Below are 22069 nucleotides of genomic sequence, written 5' to 3' on the forward strand. Positions count from 1 at the left end.
CTAATGGACCTTTCTTTAAATATAAAAAAAAGGATTATTTTTCACGATTACGTTAAAAATATGAAACACTATATTCATGAGAGGAATAACAAAAAATACACAAATTACAGACATATCTGATGACTCAATTTATTATTAACTAAATTTTACCAGACCTTAAAATATTTCGTTTGACCCCTTCTGTAGTAAATATAACAAGAACTGTACTAAAAACTCATATAATGAAACCACATCTCCTTTGAATAATCAGGAATATACTGTGATAAACATGTACTTTAGTCCAAAACTGACGTGAATTCATCCCAATAAACTAGTAAATAAATGTTACATCAGGTGGAATCTCTTGTGCACACTATTAAATATAAATTACAGTGCCACAAAAATGTTTTTCAAAATTCATTAAAATTGTTACGGACTTTTTTTGTGTGCGGAAAGATATATGGAAGACCTATGTAGATTTTCAGCGAAAAATGCAGGCTCGACCAGGCCTCGAACCCGGGTCTCTGGCAATCCGTGCCATTGCTCTACCACTGAGCTACCGAGCCAGCCTGGCTTCCCCTGCATTTTCGCTGGCGCTGTTTTACCTGTGGGAAATCTCCTGTGTGTGCCTAATTTAATGGATTGACATCTCTACGCTGGGAGGAACCAGGCAACGTCGACGTCTATAGTGTTCCAAAGGCAACAGATCCCGTTGCAGTAGCACTTGCAGGAGACGATTTCCCACAGGTAAAACAGCGCCAGCGAAAATGCAGGGGAAGCCAGGCTGGCTCGGTAGCTCAGTGATAGAGCAATGGCACGGATTGCCAGAGACCCGGGTTCGAGGCCTGGTCGAGCCTGCATTTTTCGCTGAAAATCTACATAGTACATCTCCTGTGTGTGCCTAATTTAATGGATATGGAAGACCTGTTCAAACTAGAAATTACTGGAAGTAGAAAAATAAGAGTAATTAACTTTGGCTATGGAAATGGTTATTCATGTTCACGTATGTTCTGGCTCCTTGAAATGCTGAACTAGAAGAACACATGATTGATTGAATACAGTTTGTTTGAAATTAAAATGAAAAAAGGAAAGAAGAAACATTCAGGGGACCAAGCTGAAGAAACCAAAAATTCAGGAATATGTCAAATAGAGAAAAAATTTTACTGTTGGGACCATCAAGATTGAGTGTATAATGTGGGAAAATGTAAAATGGGGGTTTCACTGTATTTATTTTCTAATAAAATTATTATAAAAAATGAATTTATGCACAATAAATATTTAAGACGAGGGAAGCAGACTTTCTATCAAATCTACAAGGTCAATTATTGTATTTTAAGGCATTAAATAATATTTATTCGGTAGTTCCGATGCCTTTTCCTTCTTCCTCTAAATATACTTTGGTTGCAAATGTGAGTTCCTTGATGTACATATTTTCCTGGCGTAGTTCTTTAATTTATCTCCTTTTTATTATTCTCGCTGCTTTCTCTGAAACTGACACATTGGTTTCCAGAGTTCATAAAGTAGATGGAAAAGTAACAACAAAAGTATGTTGTCAAGGTAACTGATATTTTAAGGTAAAAAATACCCAAAAAAATATTATGTGAAGGTTCATATGTGGTTTTGTTTTCTGTTCATTAGTGGGAAGTTATGAGTCTTCCTAGTACAATTATAGTATACAGCGGAAAAATAATTACAAAATATATTCATGTTCAAGGAATAAAAGACACAGTTGATAATAAGACATAAGCAAGTTATAAATATTTATCTGCAAAAACTTACTTAAAGAGGTTCTATTAGTTTTGGTGGCCTCTGTCACCATCCGCTGAGGCCAATCCAGCAATGAAGCAACGAGTTCCTCAGCAGATGGTGGCAGAGGCCACCGAAATTAATAAAACCTCTATAAGTAAGTTTTCGCGAATAAATATTAGTAACTTGCTTACGCCTTATTACAAAACATCTATGAAAATTCCATTTTCAGGAACGCCCATTTTGCAGCCTGAAAACAAGAACAAACACTCTATTTAGAGAGAAATTTCTTTGGCAGTTTCCTACCCCGTTTATTTGTTTTTACCGGAAAGTAAAATTTTCTATATGCCAACATTTTTGCATCCTGCATCACTGTGCAATGAATCCTTATTTTTAGGTACTCCTTTCTGGGTTTTTGAATAATTGTATGAAATTTCCTGACTTTTAGGGCATATAGATTGATTTCCCTGACTTTCCTAGGATTTACAAGTCAGTGGCAACCTGCACGAGGGATCAGAGCAGTCAAAAATAAACATTTTGTAAATGTAACAATGGAATGACCCACTAAAAAAACACCAATTATCTAATACTTCAATTTATTCTCCACAGCATACTTTTTGATGCTTCTTTAACTCATATATGAATTTGAACTTTTGCTTACAATCGTCACATTCATTTTCATACTTCTCGGGATGGGATAATTCATGCTTCCACAGAGAAAGGGTTGAATTCGCAGTCCATTTGCACACATTGCACACATGTATGTTTCCCCTGTGTTCTAGTTCGTGTCGTTTCAGTTGAGTTGCTTGGGAAAACGTTTCCTTACAAGATTCACAAGTGAAGACCGGTGTTTCTACACACGCTACCTGATGAGATTTCAACAGCTTCAAATTGAGGAACCTTTCGCCACAAGTTGCGCAGGAGTAGGCATTTTCCTCACTGTGTGTCCTCTCGTGCAAGGTTACCTGGTACGGGAACTCGAAACTCTCCCCACAATAGTGGCACTCGTAGATTTCTTCGTTCTTATGTTTCGTTGCTTTATGCTTTCCGAGGTGAAGCAATCCGATGAACTTCTCTCCACACGCCGAGCACTCGTACACGTTGCTTTGACCATGTGCATTTTCGTGTGCCTTTAGAAGAGTAAAGGTCGAAAAGCCTTCATTACATGTGCTGCATGTATAGGGTAGGGATGCTCTGTGCACACGTTCATGGACTGATTTATGAGGCGAGTTTTCATAGTTTTCACATCTTGAACACTCACTTCCTTCGTCGTCTATTTCCCCTGAGAGCTCACTTTTCAAGTGCTCAACTGCCTCAAAACTGAAATAAGAACGCTTGTAAATATAACAAGGACTCATATTCGCTAAAACAATGGCAGAACTGTGCCAACCAGAACACTAACAAGTAATTCATAACATACATAAAGCTGAAACAGCATGCCTTACACATAGAAAGAAATGGAGAGCAGGCATAATGTAATTGAAAAGCTATATTCTTTACTGTAGAATAATAATACATATATGTGAATTTTATGTGGGTGTGTGATTAAATTGAAAGGTATGCATTGACAGTCTAGCCTAGGTATGTAAGTTTAAGAACCATTGTCTTGGGAGAAAATAAGACTGCCTGATTAAAAAGAAAAAAAAATCATGCACAAAATAGAATAAATTTAAAAAAAAAACACATGTATATCTAAGACTTCTGTCTACACCCTCCACTTAGCTCACAGCAAGGAAATGGCTTTCTCTGTAGAGGATGCTTGCACCTTCCCCCCTTTACTTGCTTTTACAATGAGCTATCAAATGATTTTATAACAAGTTACTACCACTTTAGAATTGTAGCAGTACTACATTTTAAAAGTTTTGTATTTGCTTCACTTCGTTGCATGTGTAACCGGTTTCCTGTGAATAGAAATGTGTACAGTTTAATTTTTTTCTTCTTACTCTGCATGATGGGAACAGGCTTATAAAATTTTACATCTAAAAGGAACCTCAATTCCTTCCCCTCAAAAACAAAACCAACCCCAATAGTTTATCGTAAATAGTTGTCCTTTTAGGATTCTTATTTGTACATGACTGATATTCAAAAAGTATGTACTTGAAAACCTCCTGCCTTGAGAAGCTTAATGTCATTAAAGGTCCCATCCTTTAAAGATTAAACCGGGTGACTTTACAATAGTAAAGGAAACCCCAATCAACACCATCAAAAAAAGAGTAAATGGAGCTTGTTCTTAAGCCTAGTTTATGCACAGAAAGGCTAATTGGAACTGGATGTACAGTTTAAAGTGGGATCTGAAAAATATGTCCCTCCATCGGGTATCATACCCAGGATCCCTGATTACAAGGCAACGGCACCACCTGGATACCTATACTTAAAAAGTTGATAACTCTACGACTACGCAAGACTCATGCAAGTGTTATTGTAAAATGCAACTGAAGTTGTACAAAAAAATTACAGGCTACAGGCTTTAGAAATGAATATGACAAAGTGTGCCTTAATATTGTCAAGCAATATTCATGTGTTCCCCAGATCTAGGTGGCTAATGTCTCCACAGTTGGATAAATGAGCATATGAATTTCATTCTCTGCTACAAATCATGCAGTTTGTTCAAAACATGTGTTATGTACATTTTTTCTAGATGTAATGAAGAAAAAATATGTAAACAACACAAATGGCATTATATAGGTAATCCAATATCTGGTATTGCATATATATTTTTTTTTTCATTATTTTGAAAATTCTGTACTGGAAGGAATTAAGTCAAATATGGTGCTACATAGTAGATGCATTCATGGCATATTAATACATAACAGACCTCACCTACTCTGAGATGTTTCATCGTCGAGGAACATATGCTCGAGCTTTGGCTCCACAACATGACACTCACTTGCAGAGCTTCCCTCTTCTACATTGGTCGAAAGCCTCAATCTCTTGGGTGGAAGAGTTGGTCCATCTAGAAACAGTGCACATATATTGAAAAGAAAATCCCCGTTAACTTCAAAGACCTGCCTAACAGTAAAAAATAGCTGCCTTAATGCCACACTGGCCATTTAGTGGTACCTTGCTTCAGGCACTTTCACGGAGTCTAATATACTTGCAACTATGTGCGAAAAGTGAATACTCTTCCTGTATGCACATTGTAAATTGTCGAGTTTTTCATCAAATTCTAGCTTGTTACAGTTAAATTAACACATTGCTTGATGTAACGTGTCGAGAGAACACATACTACTTTTTTCTTTTGATTTATTATACATTGAATTTTTGCCACGTTTGGATAATTGCGAAGATGAGAATGATACGATGAAATTGATGCACTCCCCCCAAAACTAGTAGAACATCCCTCCCCTTTATGCCAAATTATTTTCTTCAGACAAAATTTGCGGAACAGTATAACACAGACATATTTAAGCAATATGTGTTTACTTTGTGGCGGCAATTGTGTTCTGCAGTGTCTGAAAAACACCAGACATTGTTTACTACTGGCCGATTTAGATTGGATTGATTTGTTGTTTTAAGTCCATTTATGCACAGTAAGGCTAATTGGGACAGGACCTACAGTTTAAAGTGGGATCCGAACCACTATGTGCCTCCACCGGTAATTCAACCCGGGACCCTTTGATTGCAAGGCGACGACGCTACCACTGCGCCATCGGGGAGACCTTTACTACTGGCCCAGGCAGGGAGGCTGAGCCCCCCTCTCCCTGGGCCCTGCCATCAGCCCCCTTGACATTAGGTAAAACTATTTTGTATAATTTGTTTGCAGTGAAGAGTGAAAATGTAGACAGCACATATTATTTTGCTCAGAACATGTTGAAGGATAAATTCACAGGATGTGACAACCTCATCACCCAGTGACGTGTTCACTGCAGTTAGTCAACCAACAGAGTGAAATGGTCAACATTTTGCTCTGTTGGGATTTACAGAGCTCTCCTGTCATGGCTCTATGAGCGTCCCACAATCGGCAGAAGTGGGGTATGGTTGGTGGACTACAATGTGATCCTCCCAGCTAGATCCGAGGGATCCACTGACCAACGACAGGTGCGCTCCTCCATTCATATTGGGGGTTAGGCGTAGAGCTGACAACTCTTCCCTGTAAAAAGACATGTCAAGAAACAGCAACATGAGGCCATGGATGTTCCCAAGGTAAAATATTCTGGAGGTAAAATAGTCCCCCATTCGGATCTCCGGGTGGGGACTACTTTGGGAGGTCCCTGGACTAAGGATAAGATCTACGTTAGGAATAAGGATATTAAATTAGGCACCTGGAATGTTCTGAGCCTTTACCGGCCTGGGGCATTTCAGTGTACAGTCAATGAGATAGTTAAGTATAAATTAGATGTAGAAGCTGTCCAGGAAGTTAGGTGGCCAGGAGAAGGGAATTGTAAAACTAAAAATTATACTTTTTTTATGGTGGTACTGAAAATTGTAATTTTGGAACAGGCTTTTTCATAAATAATAGAATTATCTCGGCTCTTAAAACAGTAGAATTTATTAATGATAGGATATCATATGCAGTTTTACAGGGTAGGTGGTGTAAACTTATTTTAATAAACATACATGCACCAATGGAAGATAAAGATGATTTTTATGCAGAGTTAGAACAGGTCTTTGATAAATTTTCTCAGTATGATATGAAAATTCTGTTAGGTGACTGTAATGCACAGATTGGCAAAGAAGAGACATTTAAACCCACGATAAAAAGTCTTCATGAATTAAGAAATGATAATGGTATAAGATTGATTACTTTTGCAACCTCAAATAATTTAATTGTGAAAAGTACCACTTTTAAACATAAAGATATTCATAAATATATCTGGTCTTCTCCAGATGGTAAAACTCATAACCAGATAGATCATATCCTCATTGATAAGAGAAGGCATACTAGTATAATTGACGTTCGTATACATAGAGGTGTTGACTGTACCAGTGACCATTATTTAGTAATTGCTAAATTAACAGAAAGACTTGCAGTGATAAATCATAAGCAACAAAATCTAAAAGTTCTAAAATTTAATAGAGGAAAATTTGCTGATGAAAGAATTAAGAAAGATTACCAAATTAAACTGTCCAATAGATTCGATGTTTTGCAGGATTTAAATGATGATGAAAATATAAATAAAACAGACGTAAATAAGAATTGGGAGCACATACGTAATGAAATAGAATCAGCAGCTAAAGAAAGTATAGGATACCATAAACCAAGAAAAAGTAAGCCATGGTTTGATAATGAATGTCATAATCTAATAGAAATAAGAAATCAGGCTAGACTTAGGTGGTTAAATAACTCTGATGATACAAAATCTAAGCAATTGTAATAGAATAAAGCGAGAAGTTAACCACACGTTTAGAAGTAAAAAAAGAGATTACTTGAAAAGCAAAATTAACAAAATTGAAACGAACAACAAAACCAAAAATATCAGACAGTTATATAAAGGTGTAAATGAATTTAGAAAGGGGTGGCAACCTAAAGTAAACTTGATAAAAGATAAAGTCTGTGATTTTCTAGCTGACCCAAGCGATATTCTAAATAGATGGAAGAACTACTTTAACGACCTTTTAAATGTTCATGTAGGAGATAAATCAGAAGTAAATGAAGTGCACACAGCAGAACCTTTAGTTCCAGAACCTAACTTGACTGAAGTTAAAGATGCTATTAAAAGGCTAAAGAATAACAAAGCACCTGGCATAGATTTAATACCAGCTGAGTTAATTAAATATGGTGGAAATTCGTTAATATGTCAAATTCATAAATTAATTTGTGTAATATGGAATAAAGAAGAAATCCCTCAACAGTGGAAAGAATCCATAATTGTTCCTGTGTTTAAAAAAGGTGATAAAATGAACTGCAATAATTACCGTGGAATTTCTCTACTCTCAACAACATATAAAATATTATCTAACATTATTTTAACAAGACTAACCCCATATGCTAATGAAATTATAGGTGATTATCAATGTGGATTTAAACGTAACAGACCAACTATAGATCAAATTTTTCACATCAGACAGACACTTGAAAAAAGTGGGAATATAATCAAAATGTCCATCAGCTATTCATTGATTTCAAAAAAGCATATGATTCGGTCAAAAGAGATAAATTATATATATTAGTCGAGTTTGGAATACCTAAGAAGCTTGTTAGTATGATAAAAGTATGCACCAGTGAAACAGAAAGTAAAATTTGTGTGGGTATTAATGTGTCTGACAAATTTACAATTCATGATGGGTTAAAACAAGGAGATGCATCATCTCCATTGCTCTTTAATTTTGCCTTAGAATATGCTGTTAGGAAGGTAAAAGAAACTAATGAAGGACTAGAATTAAACGGTGTGAGTCAGTTGTTAGCATATGCAGATGATGTAGACTTATTAGGGGATGATATAAATACAATGAAGAATAATGCTAAAATATTTTTCAAAACTGCTAAAGAGATACGTTTGGAAGTTAACAAAGAGAAAACTATATATATGCTTACAGGCCGAAACCAAGTGTTAGGTAATAATCAAAATCTAATTCTTGATAACAACTCGTTTGAACCAGTTTCCAAATTCAAATACTTAGGAGTAATATTAACAAATGAAAATTATATTAAAGAGGAAATAAAAAGTAGGCTTCATTCAGGAAATGCATGTTATTTCTCTCTTCATAAACTTTTGTCTTCTTGTTTAATATCTAAGAAACTAAAAGATAAAATATACAAAACAGTAATTTTGCCTGTAGTATTATATGGGTGTGAAACTTGGTCCCTTACATTGAAAGAGGAACATAAATTGAGAGTATTTGAAAATAAGATCCTTAGGAAAATATTTGGACCTAAAAGAGATCAGGAGACAGGTGAGTGGAGAAGGTTACATAATTTGGAACTACATAATTTGTATTCATGTCCAGATATTATTAGAATGATTAAATCAAGAAGACTTAGGTGGGCAGGCCATGTTGCACGAATGGGAGAGGAAAGAGGAGTTTACAGGAGTCTTGCTGGGAAGGAAGACCAAGATGAAGATGGAGGGACAACGTTGAGATAGACCTAAAGTAAATCGATAGAGATGGAAAAGAGTATATAGATCTTGCTCAAGATAGGGACAGAAGGAAGGCCTGTGTTGCTGCAGCCATGAACCTTTGGGTTTAAGAAGGCTAGAGAGTTACAGTAGTTAGTTAGAACATACACAGCAGCTATTACTTTCTTTATCTGTACTTCGCTGCCCCTGTTGCGATCTCCCGTTTAGACAAAAATCTGTGACTCTGATGTCATCTGCGTCACAGGTCAACAGATGCCAAGTTAGGAACGAAAGGAAGTTTCACTGCTTCGGCTGTAGGTGGAATGTGGGCTACTGTAGTCACTATGATTGAATATTGTGCATTTTTGCTTGTGTGATATAAATATCTGTATCATCAAAAGTAGTATGGAGTGTGTAGTAAGGGATGATTTCAGTAGCAGTCAATTAACACTTCAAGCGATGTTTTAAAAGATATAGAAAAGTGTAGTTTTCGTTTATTTATAAATTTGATGTAACTTAATGATCCCCCCACACACACACACACAATTTACCTTCATTTAACACTGTTAAACTCTTGAAAAATGGACTTGGTTTACAAAACCCCCGCTGATAATTCCTGAGGCCCCCCCCCCCCCCCGAGATCAATTCTAGCTACGGGGCTGACTGAACATTATTTTTAACATTTTGTCTACTTGACTATGCGAACAGTGCATCTCCCCTCTTTAAACTGATTCTTAAGGCATAAGCGGTGGTGCTTCATTTCAACCCCATCGCTGCGATCAGCCACAGGTAGGTAGAGAAACTGTACATAATAACCATAACAAAAAATCAATAACAAGTCAATCAAATGAAATGATACCCACCATTTTTGTGTGAAGATATGTAGAAGTGGCAGCTAAACTATAAAATTTTGACCCCCCCCCCAAATTTCCATGACACAGGCACGTCATGAATCCTCCCTGTGGGCACCCCTGGGACACACACAAATAACACCCATGCCCAGACTGGGCTTCGAACCCAGGACAGCTGGCGTCTTAGCAGGCTTTGATAACCACTCTGCCATGGATGCCAGTGAGAGAACACATACAAACACACATTTATTTGCAAATTTAAAATTATCAATAGTGCAATTGTACAAAAAGTTTTGTCAATAATGTATTGTACATAAACTGTGATTACATTATTGGAGTATAACAGTTACTTTACCTTATGAGCGCTTGCACAAGTACTGAAATTTTGTCGAGTTGTTATCAGTGACCAGTTATCACGAATTGTGAACACTGATAAAACTTGGGTTCTTACCGATACACCGGAGGGGGTGAATGGAGTGGTGGACAAAGCCTGAAAGCATCCACTTTACAAAACAACTTCTTCCTGGACACACCTAAAATTTATGACTGGGGGTCCGAGACATCTTTTTCATTACCTGAGGCACAGCGGGGGCTGGTCCAACTGCTGATTTGTCAAGGGAAGCTCCCTCCCACTACACACCGACCTGTTAGTGGTCGTTCTGGAAAATGTATCGTGCAGGGCCACGTGTGCAGCTGTGCCATTAACCCCCACTGATATCTGGTGCTGACGATATTGGTGTTGGGCATGACACCAAGTTTATCAGTGCATGTACAAAAGCTCTAACAGTGAAATGAAGGATAACTTTAATCTTCTTTATATATGAATGTCCAAATTTATCAACTGAGAAATTTATCTCTCTCCCCTTCTGCATGAAACTCTTTCACACTTTCAGATAAATAACATGTCAGAGGTAATGACTCCATAGTGGAGCCCGGGAGCTTCACTGTGGAAAAACTGCTTTCAAAAGGTTCACAAAATGAAAAAAATTAGATATCTGAAATGTGGTAAAAATATAACCATGTGACATAACTCAGCCTAATAGTTATTATTGAAACTGTATATATGGAAAGGGCACTCCACATATTTAAATCTAGGTCTGATTTTCATAGCTTCTCTTACTGAAGGTTGTTTATTTGAAATATTATACTAAAATTAGTATGAAAAAATTGCTATTTGTTACATAAATAAAGAGGGACAGTACAAGTTTCGATACATTTGATTTAAAAAAGTGGCATAAGTTCCAACTGTTTAATTCTAATTAATTATGGACATTTTTACATGGTTTAATTTCTATTTATGTCTCTTAACAAATACTTCAGAGTGTTAGTGATTACTTGCTGTGTGTTTTCTAAATGATTTTTCCTTTCTGTTTACTTCTATGTGATTCTTTGTTTGCAAGGAGCCATTTGTTTACTGCGGATACAGACTGCTGCTGCCATGTACTTCACATGCGTGGTGTGCAAAGAGGTCACTAAATGCTTTTGTTATTAGGTTAGGTTTCTTGCCCTAAAGGGTTCTCAGCATTAATAAAATGCCCCTAAATGGTTTTGTTGTTAAGATTAGGCAGATCAGGTTTAAGGGTCTTAGCATTACAATAATGCTAATGCAGACGCTCATCTAAGGTACTTGCCAAATCATAATTTCTCCAGTAAATAATACTCAGCAGAGCTTTTAACTGTGCTAATTAGTTGCTCCAAGCTTTGAACTTTCCACAACAGTTTCCTGTATTCTACAGCACTTCCCAATACAGTTGAAACTGCTTTATACATAACTCAGTTCTGCGTAATTCTTTTTTATACGTAAATTGCTGTAGGTTTTGGCAAAATATAACTTAAAAACGTGTTAATTAAACCTTATTTGTACGTAATGCATTTATATGCAATCCTGTGTTATACACACTAATTTTCATAAAATACAGTTCATTTGTACGTAACCAACAATGTCACATTAGTATATATTTCTTGTCATTACAATTTCTTGTTTTCAGTTGCCACTGGTCGGCTATGGAGAACAGAAAGAGGAAAAATTACAGCTTGACAAGAAACTAAAATTTATGCGGGAAGTGGACTCTAATCCACATAAAACTAAACAGAAATACAGAGCTGCAGATTTAGGCATTGCTTAAACCACACTTCGCAGTCATTAATAGAAGAAATACTAGTTTAGATGGATTTTTAAAATCGGGTAGTAAATCAATAAAATGCAGCTCTCAACAAGAGAGAAGATACGCAGTTTTTGGAAAAAGCAGTTCTTATTTGTGTTTATAAATCACACTTTCAGTCATTAATTCACACCACTTAATGACAGAAATAGCCTGTAATATGTATATCTTTTCCCTCAAAATAGATATTCTGATTTGTAAGTAATTCTCAGCTATATATAAAAATTTCTTTTCACCTTGACACACGTATAACTCAGGTTTAACTGTACTATAAAACTTGTGAAAATTAAACATTCGGAACAGTCAAAAAAATGAATAAATCAATTAAAAAAAACTAATACAGAGCATTCCCTGACATTCACTACGAGACTCGGCGGCAAACGGTCCGGCATCAGTTCTTGTCTTTCCCGGTGAACGGGTCCGCGACAGTTGCACGCTACAGTTCTGTTTTTTTTCGCTCTCCCTGCCTTCGCTCTCTTTCCCTTTCTGTTGACATTGCAGACTGAGACCAGTATAATCCCTCAGAAGTTGTGTTGTGTTGTGTCGTGTCCGTGTGTTGAAGATTGTGGCTTAATATGGCACCACAAAAGTTTACATTACAACAAAGGATTTATCTTGTCAAGTGTTACTTCGGAAAGAGGAATTGTGGAGAAGTGCGATGACGTTTTGCAATGAAACTTTCTGGTGTTCCCGTTCCACATAGGACCACTATATTAAACCTCGTAAAAAAGTTAAAAGTAACAGGGTCAGTTCTGAATAAAAGTGGAAAGAAAAATGGGGAAATCTAAAAAATAAAGTATACAAAGACAATTCGCACACCATCCGTGAGTTAAAAGAGAGTATTGTACAAGAAATCGGGAGAATTACAGTAGAGGAACTTGCACGTGTAAATGCCAATTTCCTTCGGAGATGCCAGGAATGTGTTGCAGCAGAGGGACATCATTTTCAACACCTTCTGTAGTCAAGGTTAGTACACAATATGAAAACTGTAATTTTAATAGCAGACTAGAGACTGTCGCGTACCCGTTCACCGGGAAAGACAAGCCACCGAATCTCGTAGCGAATAACAGGGAATGCTCTGTACATTAAGATTTATGGATTAAATTTGGGGTACATAACAACATAGGTAAATTTCCACCTACCTGTTATCTCAATCTCACAATGCTGAAGCATTATTTCTTCAATGGGTTCAGCTTTGACTGGCACATAGTCTAGATTTTCCATCGGGTCATCCTCCTCGTAGTCAATGGGCTCAGCTTTCACCACCATGTCTTCATGGGTAATCCTCTGGAAAGATGCCATTCTTCTTCTCAAATCACACACAGAGCTCAAAATTTCTGAAATATAAAGAAGAGGAAAAATTATGATTATTCTTGCTCTTTTCCAACACTTAACATGGTTGCACTGATCTGTCCACTAAGAGAGCTTTCAGACTGAAGCGATAAGCAGTATGCACAGATTGTCATGTCCCTTTAGTACCAAAGGTTGTGTTTTTCTTTCTGCAGGTTTGTTTCCAATTGTTGCACATCACTTGAATGTGAAATCTCCCTTTTCGCAGGGAATCCCAAGCCCACAAATAAAGTATAATTTCAGGCTTCTCCATTTTAAAACATGGCTGCCCAAATTATGGCTTAAGGATCACATCTGGCCCACTATGGCTCCACCTTAGTACTTACAAAGTCCCTAACTTTATTTTCTTGATGGATTATCTTTAGTAAAAGCAGTCCTTTATCTTCTAGGAAGAAAGGTTCTGATAGTACTCTTCAAGTTGGTTTCTTATTGTGTTCATCATAAGAACTACTCAAAATATTGTGCTATGTACATTTCTGCCATTAAAATAAAATGTTACTAGTTTTTTATACCTATAAAAAGGTGTCAGTATGGCATACCATCAGAAAAAATAACTTTTTATAAATATAATGCAATACAGCCAATTATCAATAATTTGTGTAGTAAATGGCTCTTCATATTGTGTGCCTCTGGTGTAAACACTTATATCACCATACTCTGAGAATACTTGTTACTTTTTTCTAAAACACTAAAATTACATTCTACCATGTTTGGTTCATTGTATTTCTAGTTCAAACTTATATGTGTACTCACTGTGCTTTGGTGGGGATACCACTCAGTGGCATATTTGTGATTTCGGTAGTAATCTGATATTCCCTGGACAGATTTCTTCATTTTTACAGAAGAAACTACTTACGGTAATAAGTTCCTGTAGCATTGTCTAACATCTGGAAAGTTGACACATAGCCCCACAAACCATCTGCGGAAACGTACGTTCTTCAGTTACAAAAACACTTTTTTTAAAAAAAAAAAAAATTGCAATTACTTTGTTAATTACAATTACACGTTAAAGAATGTTCCGCGAAGCAGGCAGGTAAGTACAATCTAACATCTGAAAGGTGTTTTGTGTGATGTGGGAATGTTTCATAGCAGAAATTCAACCATTGACGCATAGCCCCACGAACCATTTCCCAGCCATTCTTTTATAACATACATCTCATAGCGAAAATTGAAAACTCTTTAAAATATCATATAAACTGCATAGCTAAGCAGCAAATAATCTAGAATAACTATTTCAAGCATTTATTTCTTATTTAATTTTATTTTTCATCACATTTCCTTACATTGAAGTTGGAACACTGAGATGTGATCAGTTGTTAGTTAAAATCAGCTGCTTTGTAAACAGCTGAACATAATCAAATCATCCAGTGAGCTGTTCTTCTCAGTTATATGAAGAAATATTGATGTCTGGAGTATTGTTTACACTCAAGAGTTATTGATTTATGTAAGTATTAAGCTGTTTATTTGTTTATTAAGAAGGGAAAGAACAAATGTCACATCCGTAACAAAAAACATGAATAAGTTTATATCACACCAACCCTAATAATGTGATGTAAGTTACTCTTGTTAGAAGTGGGGTTATGTGCATTGTTTATTGATTTCTAGTGTTTTCTGTTTTGTATAAAATAGCATTACCTCTGAAAATCCTGTAACGGACGTGACAAACTTTAGTGTAATGGACGAGACAAAAAAAAGACTGTATTTCTTGCTTGTTTTTCATATTTATTTTCCTCTCATATAATTACTTTTAGAGCAGGGTCCATATTTCTAGCCTGATTTTCATATTTCTGTAACAGTAGAACTATTTTTTTTTATTTATGTAATTCAAAATTTATTTGTTGTTGGGAGATAAGATGTAATTCAGTTTTCAGACCATACAAGATAGGACTAAACTGTCTCATAAAATACGTAGGCCTACCTAACCTAAAAAATATTTCTATAAATTAAAATGCAATTATATACTCAAAACTATAAGTTGTTTAATAAATGAATGGATACAAGAACTAATGAGGCTGAATTAACAACACTCGGATATAAACACCATGTGCAACTAATAGCAGAGCTTCAGATTCCATTATGCTACAAAGAAATAAAACTTTCCACATACTTCAAAATGGTATTAAACTGTTAATGAAAAGCAATAGTACCTATTTTTAACATGATTTGATAATAAAAAACCTTTTATTAGGTTTAAAATCTATTTGAAACAAAACCAGCTGGAGCTGACCAACTTCAACCTGTTTTTTTCACAATTCTAACAGAAACTTATTAGCAAAGGCATGACAATAATATAAATGTTCAACATTGCAACAAATATTTATGTTAAATGTTACTTTTAGGTTATTTGGCCCTAAATTTATTGTTTTGTTTCAGATAATGGCTCCCACTCCCAACAAGACAAGAATGGCTAAATGTAGAGAAGAGAGAAAAAAGAATCAAGAGCAATGGAAGGCTTATTTGGAGAAAGATAAATTGAGGAAGAGGAAAGTAAGAGAGAAGGAAAAAAATGATTTGACCAAAGATAAAAAACTGTTAGCTGAAAAAAGGCAGAAAGATAAAGAACGACAGCGGTTGTATAGAGCAAGAAAGAAGGCGATTCAAAATGGTGGTCAGAGTGAGCTCGGTTCATACAAAAGTCCAAGAACACTTGGCAAAGCAGTAAAGAGAATAAAAAATGCATTACCTAACAGTCCTACTAAGAAGAAGGTTGCAATAATTAGAAAACTAGTAAGAGAAGACTTAGGTTCAGAATTAAAAAAGGATATTGTGAATGCTAAGAAAACTGGACCAAGAAAGATTCAATCAGATTGTCTTAAAAGGGTGAATGAGTTTCTCCAGTGCAATGAAATAAGTCGTCAAGCATCCGGGAAAAGAGACGTGAAATCAGTGGAAGACCTGTCACTGGTAAACGCAGTTTATACCAACTGAGACACATGGTAATGGGTATTGGCGAGGCCTATGAAGAATATAAACTGCTGTATCCACGTGACCAAATTTCATAAAGTAAGTTTTATAGCTTATGTCCAAAACATGTGCTTCCGGTTAGTGATATGCCTCGCACAGTGTGTGTTTGCATTAAGCATGCAAATTTTACATTTATGACTGAAACACTATCTAAGGTAGCAGCCTGTTTTCCAAAAACTAACAAGGAAGTGTTGAATGAAGTATGTTGTGACACAGACGATAAAAATGCATGCTTAATGTGTGTAATGAATGTGGCATTTTGTAGGTTTGGTGCGTATTACTCACAATTCCAGAATATAAAAAAAGGACGTTAAAAACTGTACTTATGTATGCGAATATGTTGTTCCAATATTTCTTACTGTAGAAGGACGTTTTGGAGATTAACTATCCCCTTCTTCAGGTTCGTATGAAAGTACCTAGTTTTTTCATACGAACCTGAAGAAGGGGATAGTTAATCTCCGAAACGTCGTTCTACAGTAAGAAATATTGGGACAACATATTCGCATACGTAAGTACAGTTTTTAACATCCTTTTTTATATTGTGTAATGAATGTACATATGATATCAGAATCCTCTTGCCTGAAGCAGAGGATTTACAGATACAAATTAAATGGAAGGAGTGGAAGAATGTAGACAACCGACCACAACTAGTTGAGAATTGCACATCACTGCACAGGCTAATAATATCATTAAATTCAGTTGTGTGGCTTCAAAACTCATACTTACATAAAACAGGTTCAATCTGCTTATTTTGAATTCTGCAAAGAAATTGTGAAAAGTGTAAAGAACGAAGCGGTAATGCAAGTTGACTTCGCAGAGAATTATTCTTTAATCCAGCACGATGAGATTCAAAGTGCTCATTGGAGCCACTCTCAAGTGGCAATATTTACTTGATGTATATGGCACTCTGACAAAGTGTACAGCTTTGGTGTTATAAGTGATGACCTGACCCATTCCAAGAATTCTGTTTGGGTTTTCATGAAAGCAATAATAAGTGAAATGAAACAGATAGCTCCATCAGTGGATCACATCCTTGTTTTTAACGATAACTGCTCAGTGCAATTTAAAAGTCGATACACAGTGTCTAGTGTGTTTTTTTCAGAAGCAGACTTTGGAGTTTCGATGCACTGGAATTTTTTTGCCTCTGGACATGGGAAGGGGGCTGTTGATGGTGTCGGAGGCTCAATAAAGAGAACTTTATGGAGAGAAGTTCAAGGAAGAAGAAGCTATGTTTATTCACCCTATGATTTTTTCAAGTTAGCGGATGAAAAATGCAAAGCCATACATCTTCTCTATGTTCCTCAATCAGAAGTGGATTCTTACAAAAATCACTTGGACCAAAGATGGCTGATTCTTGCAGAAATAACTGGTCTCAATTCAATGCACCATTTCCAGGCATATGACAACAAAAACATCCTCATTGGTAAAACTAGTGGTGACCTGATGACAAAAGTGTATATTTTGAAGCCTGATGAGTGTGAAAAAAGTAGTAAAAAACTGCCAAACTGTTTAAGATACAGTGATGTATACAGTGACGAATCTGACAGTGAAGAAAGCTTTGGAAATAATGACTTGGACTATGAAATGGAGTATGACAATGAAACTAATCTGAGTATTTTACAATACAGTGATCCTTTTTCTCGTGATAAAATCTTTCCAGGAGTTTATGTGCTGGTCAAACTCACTAGTCATAAAAAAATGAATGTCGCTACGTGGCCGTTTGCCAAAGCAATGTGAAAGATGGTGATGTTAATGTAACTTTCTTAAAAACGTATGACAATGGAGGCAAAGTTTTCAAAATCAGTGATGAAGGTGACAAAATTATCCTTTTTAAGGATATAATCAAAATACTGCCTGAGCCACAAATAAAGAAAGTTGGAGACAGAATTCTGTACCAATTTTCAAGCAGAATTAATATTTTAGAAAAGTGATAAGTTACGACCAGTGCTGAGAACAACATAAATAGTCTATAGACCTAGTGTCCACAAAAGTGTAATGTCTTTTTTGTTACTCAACCTGCTTATTAAATCAGAATTAGTCCATAACTAGCAGAATGTAGCCTAATCTCTTTCCCAGACCTGTTTCTTTTATGTTAATTCACAAGAATTGTAGTATTAATCTTTTGCAATATGTATAACTATATTATTATTATGTACAAGGTTGTATTACATGTTTTTTTCAAATATAAACTGTCATTATAAATGATGCACTTTTTTGTCACGTCTGTTACAAAGTTAAACATTTTTCAATAAGACATCAAAACTTTTAACAGGTCATACTTTATAGTCTTAAAAGAGCATATATTAACATTACTATAACAAATATTTACCAGTTAATTTGTCTGTCCAATTAACAGAAACTATGGAAAACCCAAGCCTATGTTCATTACAGGGTGTTTTACACGTCACGTCCGTTACACCGCTTTCATATCAGATAAAATCAAATACAGTTAAGTATTTGGCATGACAATTTTTGTGACTGTACATTTCAGTGAGTACATCCTTTCTCAATAATTAAAATGGATACAAATCTTAATTAGTGTATTTTTTAATACTTATACGTTGTGTACGTGACACGTCCATTACAAGAATGGCTGTTCCGGTAAGGTTAGGTTAGGTAGGGTCACGTATAGGTTACAATAGTTAAAAATTGGTTTTGAAAAAAATATGCGTAGCCCCATGAACCATTGACACATAGCCCCACAAACCATTTGCGGAAACGTACGTTCTTCAGTTACAAAAACACTTTTCTTAAAAAAAAAATTGCAATTACTTTGTTCAAAAAAACGTGAATACACGTTAAAGAATGTTCCGCGAAGCAGATAGGTAAGTACAAATGTCAAAAATTGACAAAACGAATAAGTTATAGGTGTCCGGGGAATATAGGATTTTTACCGTGATTTCTTTTCGGGGATATGGAAATTTGTATATGTTACCAGCCAGTAAAATAAAGTAGGGGGATAAAAGAAAAATTCCGGGGAAAAAATTACACACTTGTACTTAAAGTAGACATAAAAAAAATACTGCACTTGCAAGTTTGCATGATCACATTTGTATATTACAAAATAATACAGTAAAGTTAGTGTTTACTATCTTGGTGACTTGTTGTTCTGGTTCCCCACAACATTTTCAAGCTTACATTACCAATGAGGTTGCAAAAATATTTTTTGCACCATAGGTAATTCAAATGACATTCATTTGTACAATGATACGTGGTAAAAGACTTTATTCAGTATAGAGAAAACTTTGACATTTCTGAATGTTTTAATGCGCTGGAAATCCAATGTTAACTCGAGGAGGTGTAAATATATTGTAATAGTAATTTGTGCACAGTTTTTTCTTATGATTCAGAGTAGAAATATAGAAAACCCAGTATCAATGAGTGGAAATGATTAATAGTGCAAAGTGTTGCTGTTCATACATTATGTTATAACAAGATTTTTCAGATGACCTAAGTATTACGCAAATTTACATGAACATCGAAAGTTTTCAGGTGAAACATACCTTTGCTGATCTTATTTACGAAAGCAACTAGGTGGTGGGAAATTATTGCTGGTCCTGGTGATTGATACCATATTGTAAGCCTGTAAACTATACTGTGTGAATCTGCTCCCTTTAGTAAGAATTTTCAGCTTAACAATAATGCAATTTGTGGAGTTTGATTGCAATCAATACAGATCACCTCAGTGGATTAAAATCAGGGAAACGTTTAGTGTAAAATGTAATGCTGTATTTGTGTCTTGTATATTTTTTGAATAATCTGTGAGGATAACATGAATTATATAAAGGTAAAGGTTCAGATTGTTTTATGATTTTTTTTTCAAATTCTCCTAACTGAAAGACTAATTATCGTAGAATTTTGGAAATCATTGTCACATGAAATTTGAACCTTTCTTAAAGTAATGAGCACTGTTTGGATTCGAAACAGTTATTTATCTTGAAAAATAAATTTAAAATTACCTTACGCAAGCATGGACAAGGTATTTTTCTATAATAATGTCCGTCCGATGCACGAAAGCTGTTGCTTGCATTTCCATCCATGTACTTGAACCGGATGTTGCGAGCATCTGATGACGTAATCCCCGGTAAGTGTTTCCAAACACACAGTTTTTCACTATATTGCAACCTAACCTAACCTTACCGTGATGGTGCGTGGGGCTATCGTGAATGGTTTTCGGGGCTATTCGTGGATGGTTATACGATCCTGGATGGTTTTTGGGGCTATTTGGGAATGGTTTTTGGGGTAGTTTTATCACTATATTGCCCAACCTAACCTTACCTTACCGTGATGGTTTTTGGGGCTATTCATGGATGGTTATACAATCCAGAATGGTTTTTGGGGCTATTCGTGGATCGTCATACGATCCCGAATGGTTTTTGGGGCTATGCGTAAATGGTTTTCGGGGCTATGCGGGAATTTTTATGTTAAGAAGGTTGAAACACTGCTTTGCCGTTTGAAACACAACGCTAGTCAAGATTTGCCCGCCATTTTGCGTGTTCAGGAAGCGATAAAAGAACGAACAATAATTACTCGATATGTCGACAATAGATACTAATTTCGTAAAAAAAAAAAAAAAATCAAATCCCTTGTTAAACAATCTTTCGCAATGCAGAATAGGTAAGTACGAATGTCAACAATTACAGACTAAACGAATTGTAGACGTTTCCCGGCTTTCATAGTTTTACTACAAAAGGAACTTGGGCCGGTACTATATAAACATGTGAAAGGGGAGGGTTTGATTCGTAGTCACTTACTCAATAATCAAAGGGGAGGGTTTGAGTCGTCAATAATCAATGTACTTTTTCTTTTTCCTATCAATTTGAATACATATAGTAGAGCAAGTATACCCAAGAAGAGCAGTTACAAAATCTCCTGCAGAATCTCATACCAGATAGCTGAGATCGCTAATTTATAGCACAAACGAAAAAATTACAATCGACGCTGATTTTATCAGACTATGGGTACCCCACTATACCCCCTCCCCCCCCCCCGAAGTAAAATACCTCTGCTGCCTTATCGTGTTACCTTAGCGTCAACGTAGAACACATCGAATCGAACGCTTCTCGCAAGTGAATATAGTAGTATGTCTATGATAGCACCCAACACGACATTCCACAGTTACATCACAGGTTACATTTCAAGCTGACAGATTTCCAACGTGTTCCTTGTTAGAGGTGGGAGGACAGGTGCACAGATTATACTTTACAACCTATTTTTAATCTGTGACTTTACATTATGGTGAATATCGTAGTTTCTATTTTTCCCGTTCCGAACATGAATGGATTTGAATAGCACGTATACAAAAACAAGTTGCCGCTTTGTTTACTACATCAAAACGCGAAGATATATCATTCTATGGATACAGTATGTAACATTGTTATTCGTACACATAGAATTTCCGAGGAAAAAATGTCATATCTACTAGTAAATATAATCATTTTCATATGTACCTGGAAATTAATGTTAATGAAGGTTTCAGCAACAAATGTCAATAAAATTGTATGTTCAAAATGTATAAAAAGAGCATATAATTTGAGTGAAAAGAAAAAAACACGCTGTTTCATGCAACATTGTTATTCGTACAGGCAAGAGCTTCAATCTTCCTCGCATACAGCGCCACCGCTATTCGGGTGATTTCGTGCTGTTTGCAACTTCGTAACAAGTTTGAACATGCAGGCGCGCTCCCCGTCAAGCGGAATGCTGGCGTAAGTATTGTTGTAGGCCTATCGTCTATGGGCCCGTTCCGAAAGTCGCACGAGTTTAACGCGTTAAACGAGTTATGGTAACTGACCGTTCCATAAGTGCTTCCGTGCGTTTGGTGAGTTTCATTATGCTGTCCCAAAAGTCGCATTCCGTGCGTTTCGTGCAAGAACGAGATTCACCAAACGCACGGGCCAGGATGCTGGTTTGTTCCGTGAAAATCGTCTGCTCCTTGCAGACAAAGCGCGTGCTGATGGATTCAAACTGCACTAGTTCGGAAAATGTATTATAATTTTAACAGATAGCGATATGAAGCAAC

General features: G+C 36.0%; 1 protein-coding gene across 4 annotated transcripts; it reads right to left on the bottom strand.

Annotated features, from left to right (window-relative positions):
- Positions 1–1912: 1912 nt before the first annotated feature.
- Positions 1913–21325, bottom strand: LOC145996984 (uncharacterized). 4 transcript variants are annotated; one of them, XM_083133579.1, is made up of 4 exons: positions 13943–13993; positions 12879–13073; positions 4546–4678; positions 1913–3045 (listed from the first exon to the last, which is right to left on the bottom strand). In XM_083133579.1, the coding sequence occupies exons 1-4, from the start codon at positions 13971–13973 to the stop codon at positions 2322–2324; spliced, it is 1083 nt and encodes a 360-aa protein (XP_082989705.1). In that variant the 5' UTR covers positions 13974–13993; the 3' UTR covers positions 1913–2321. The 4 variants fall into 4 exon arrangements, with proteins under 4 accessions (XP_082989705.1, XP_082989707.1, XP_082989708.1 ...); XM_083133581.1 differs by lacking the exon at positions 13943–13993 and adding an exon at positions 20898–21018 and having other exon boundaries at positions 1916–3045; XM_083133582.1 differs by lacking the exon at positions 13943–13993 and adding an exon at positions 20939–21004 and having other exon boundaries at positions 1916–3045.
- Between the last annotated feature and the right edge of the window lie 744 nt (positions 21326–22069).

The sequence above is a fragment of the Lepisma saccharinum genome, chromosome 13 (assembly GCF_977018435.1).
Source record: "Lepisma saccharinum chromosome 13, izLepSacc3.1, whole genome shotgun sequence".
Classification (NCBI taxonomy): domain Eukaryota; kingdom Metazoa; phylum Arthropoda; class Insecta; order Zygentoma; family Lepismatidae; genus Lepisma; species Lepisma saccharinum.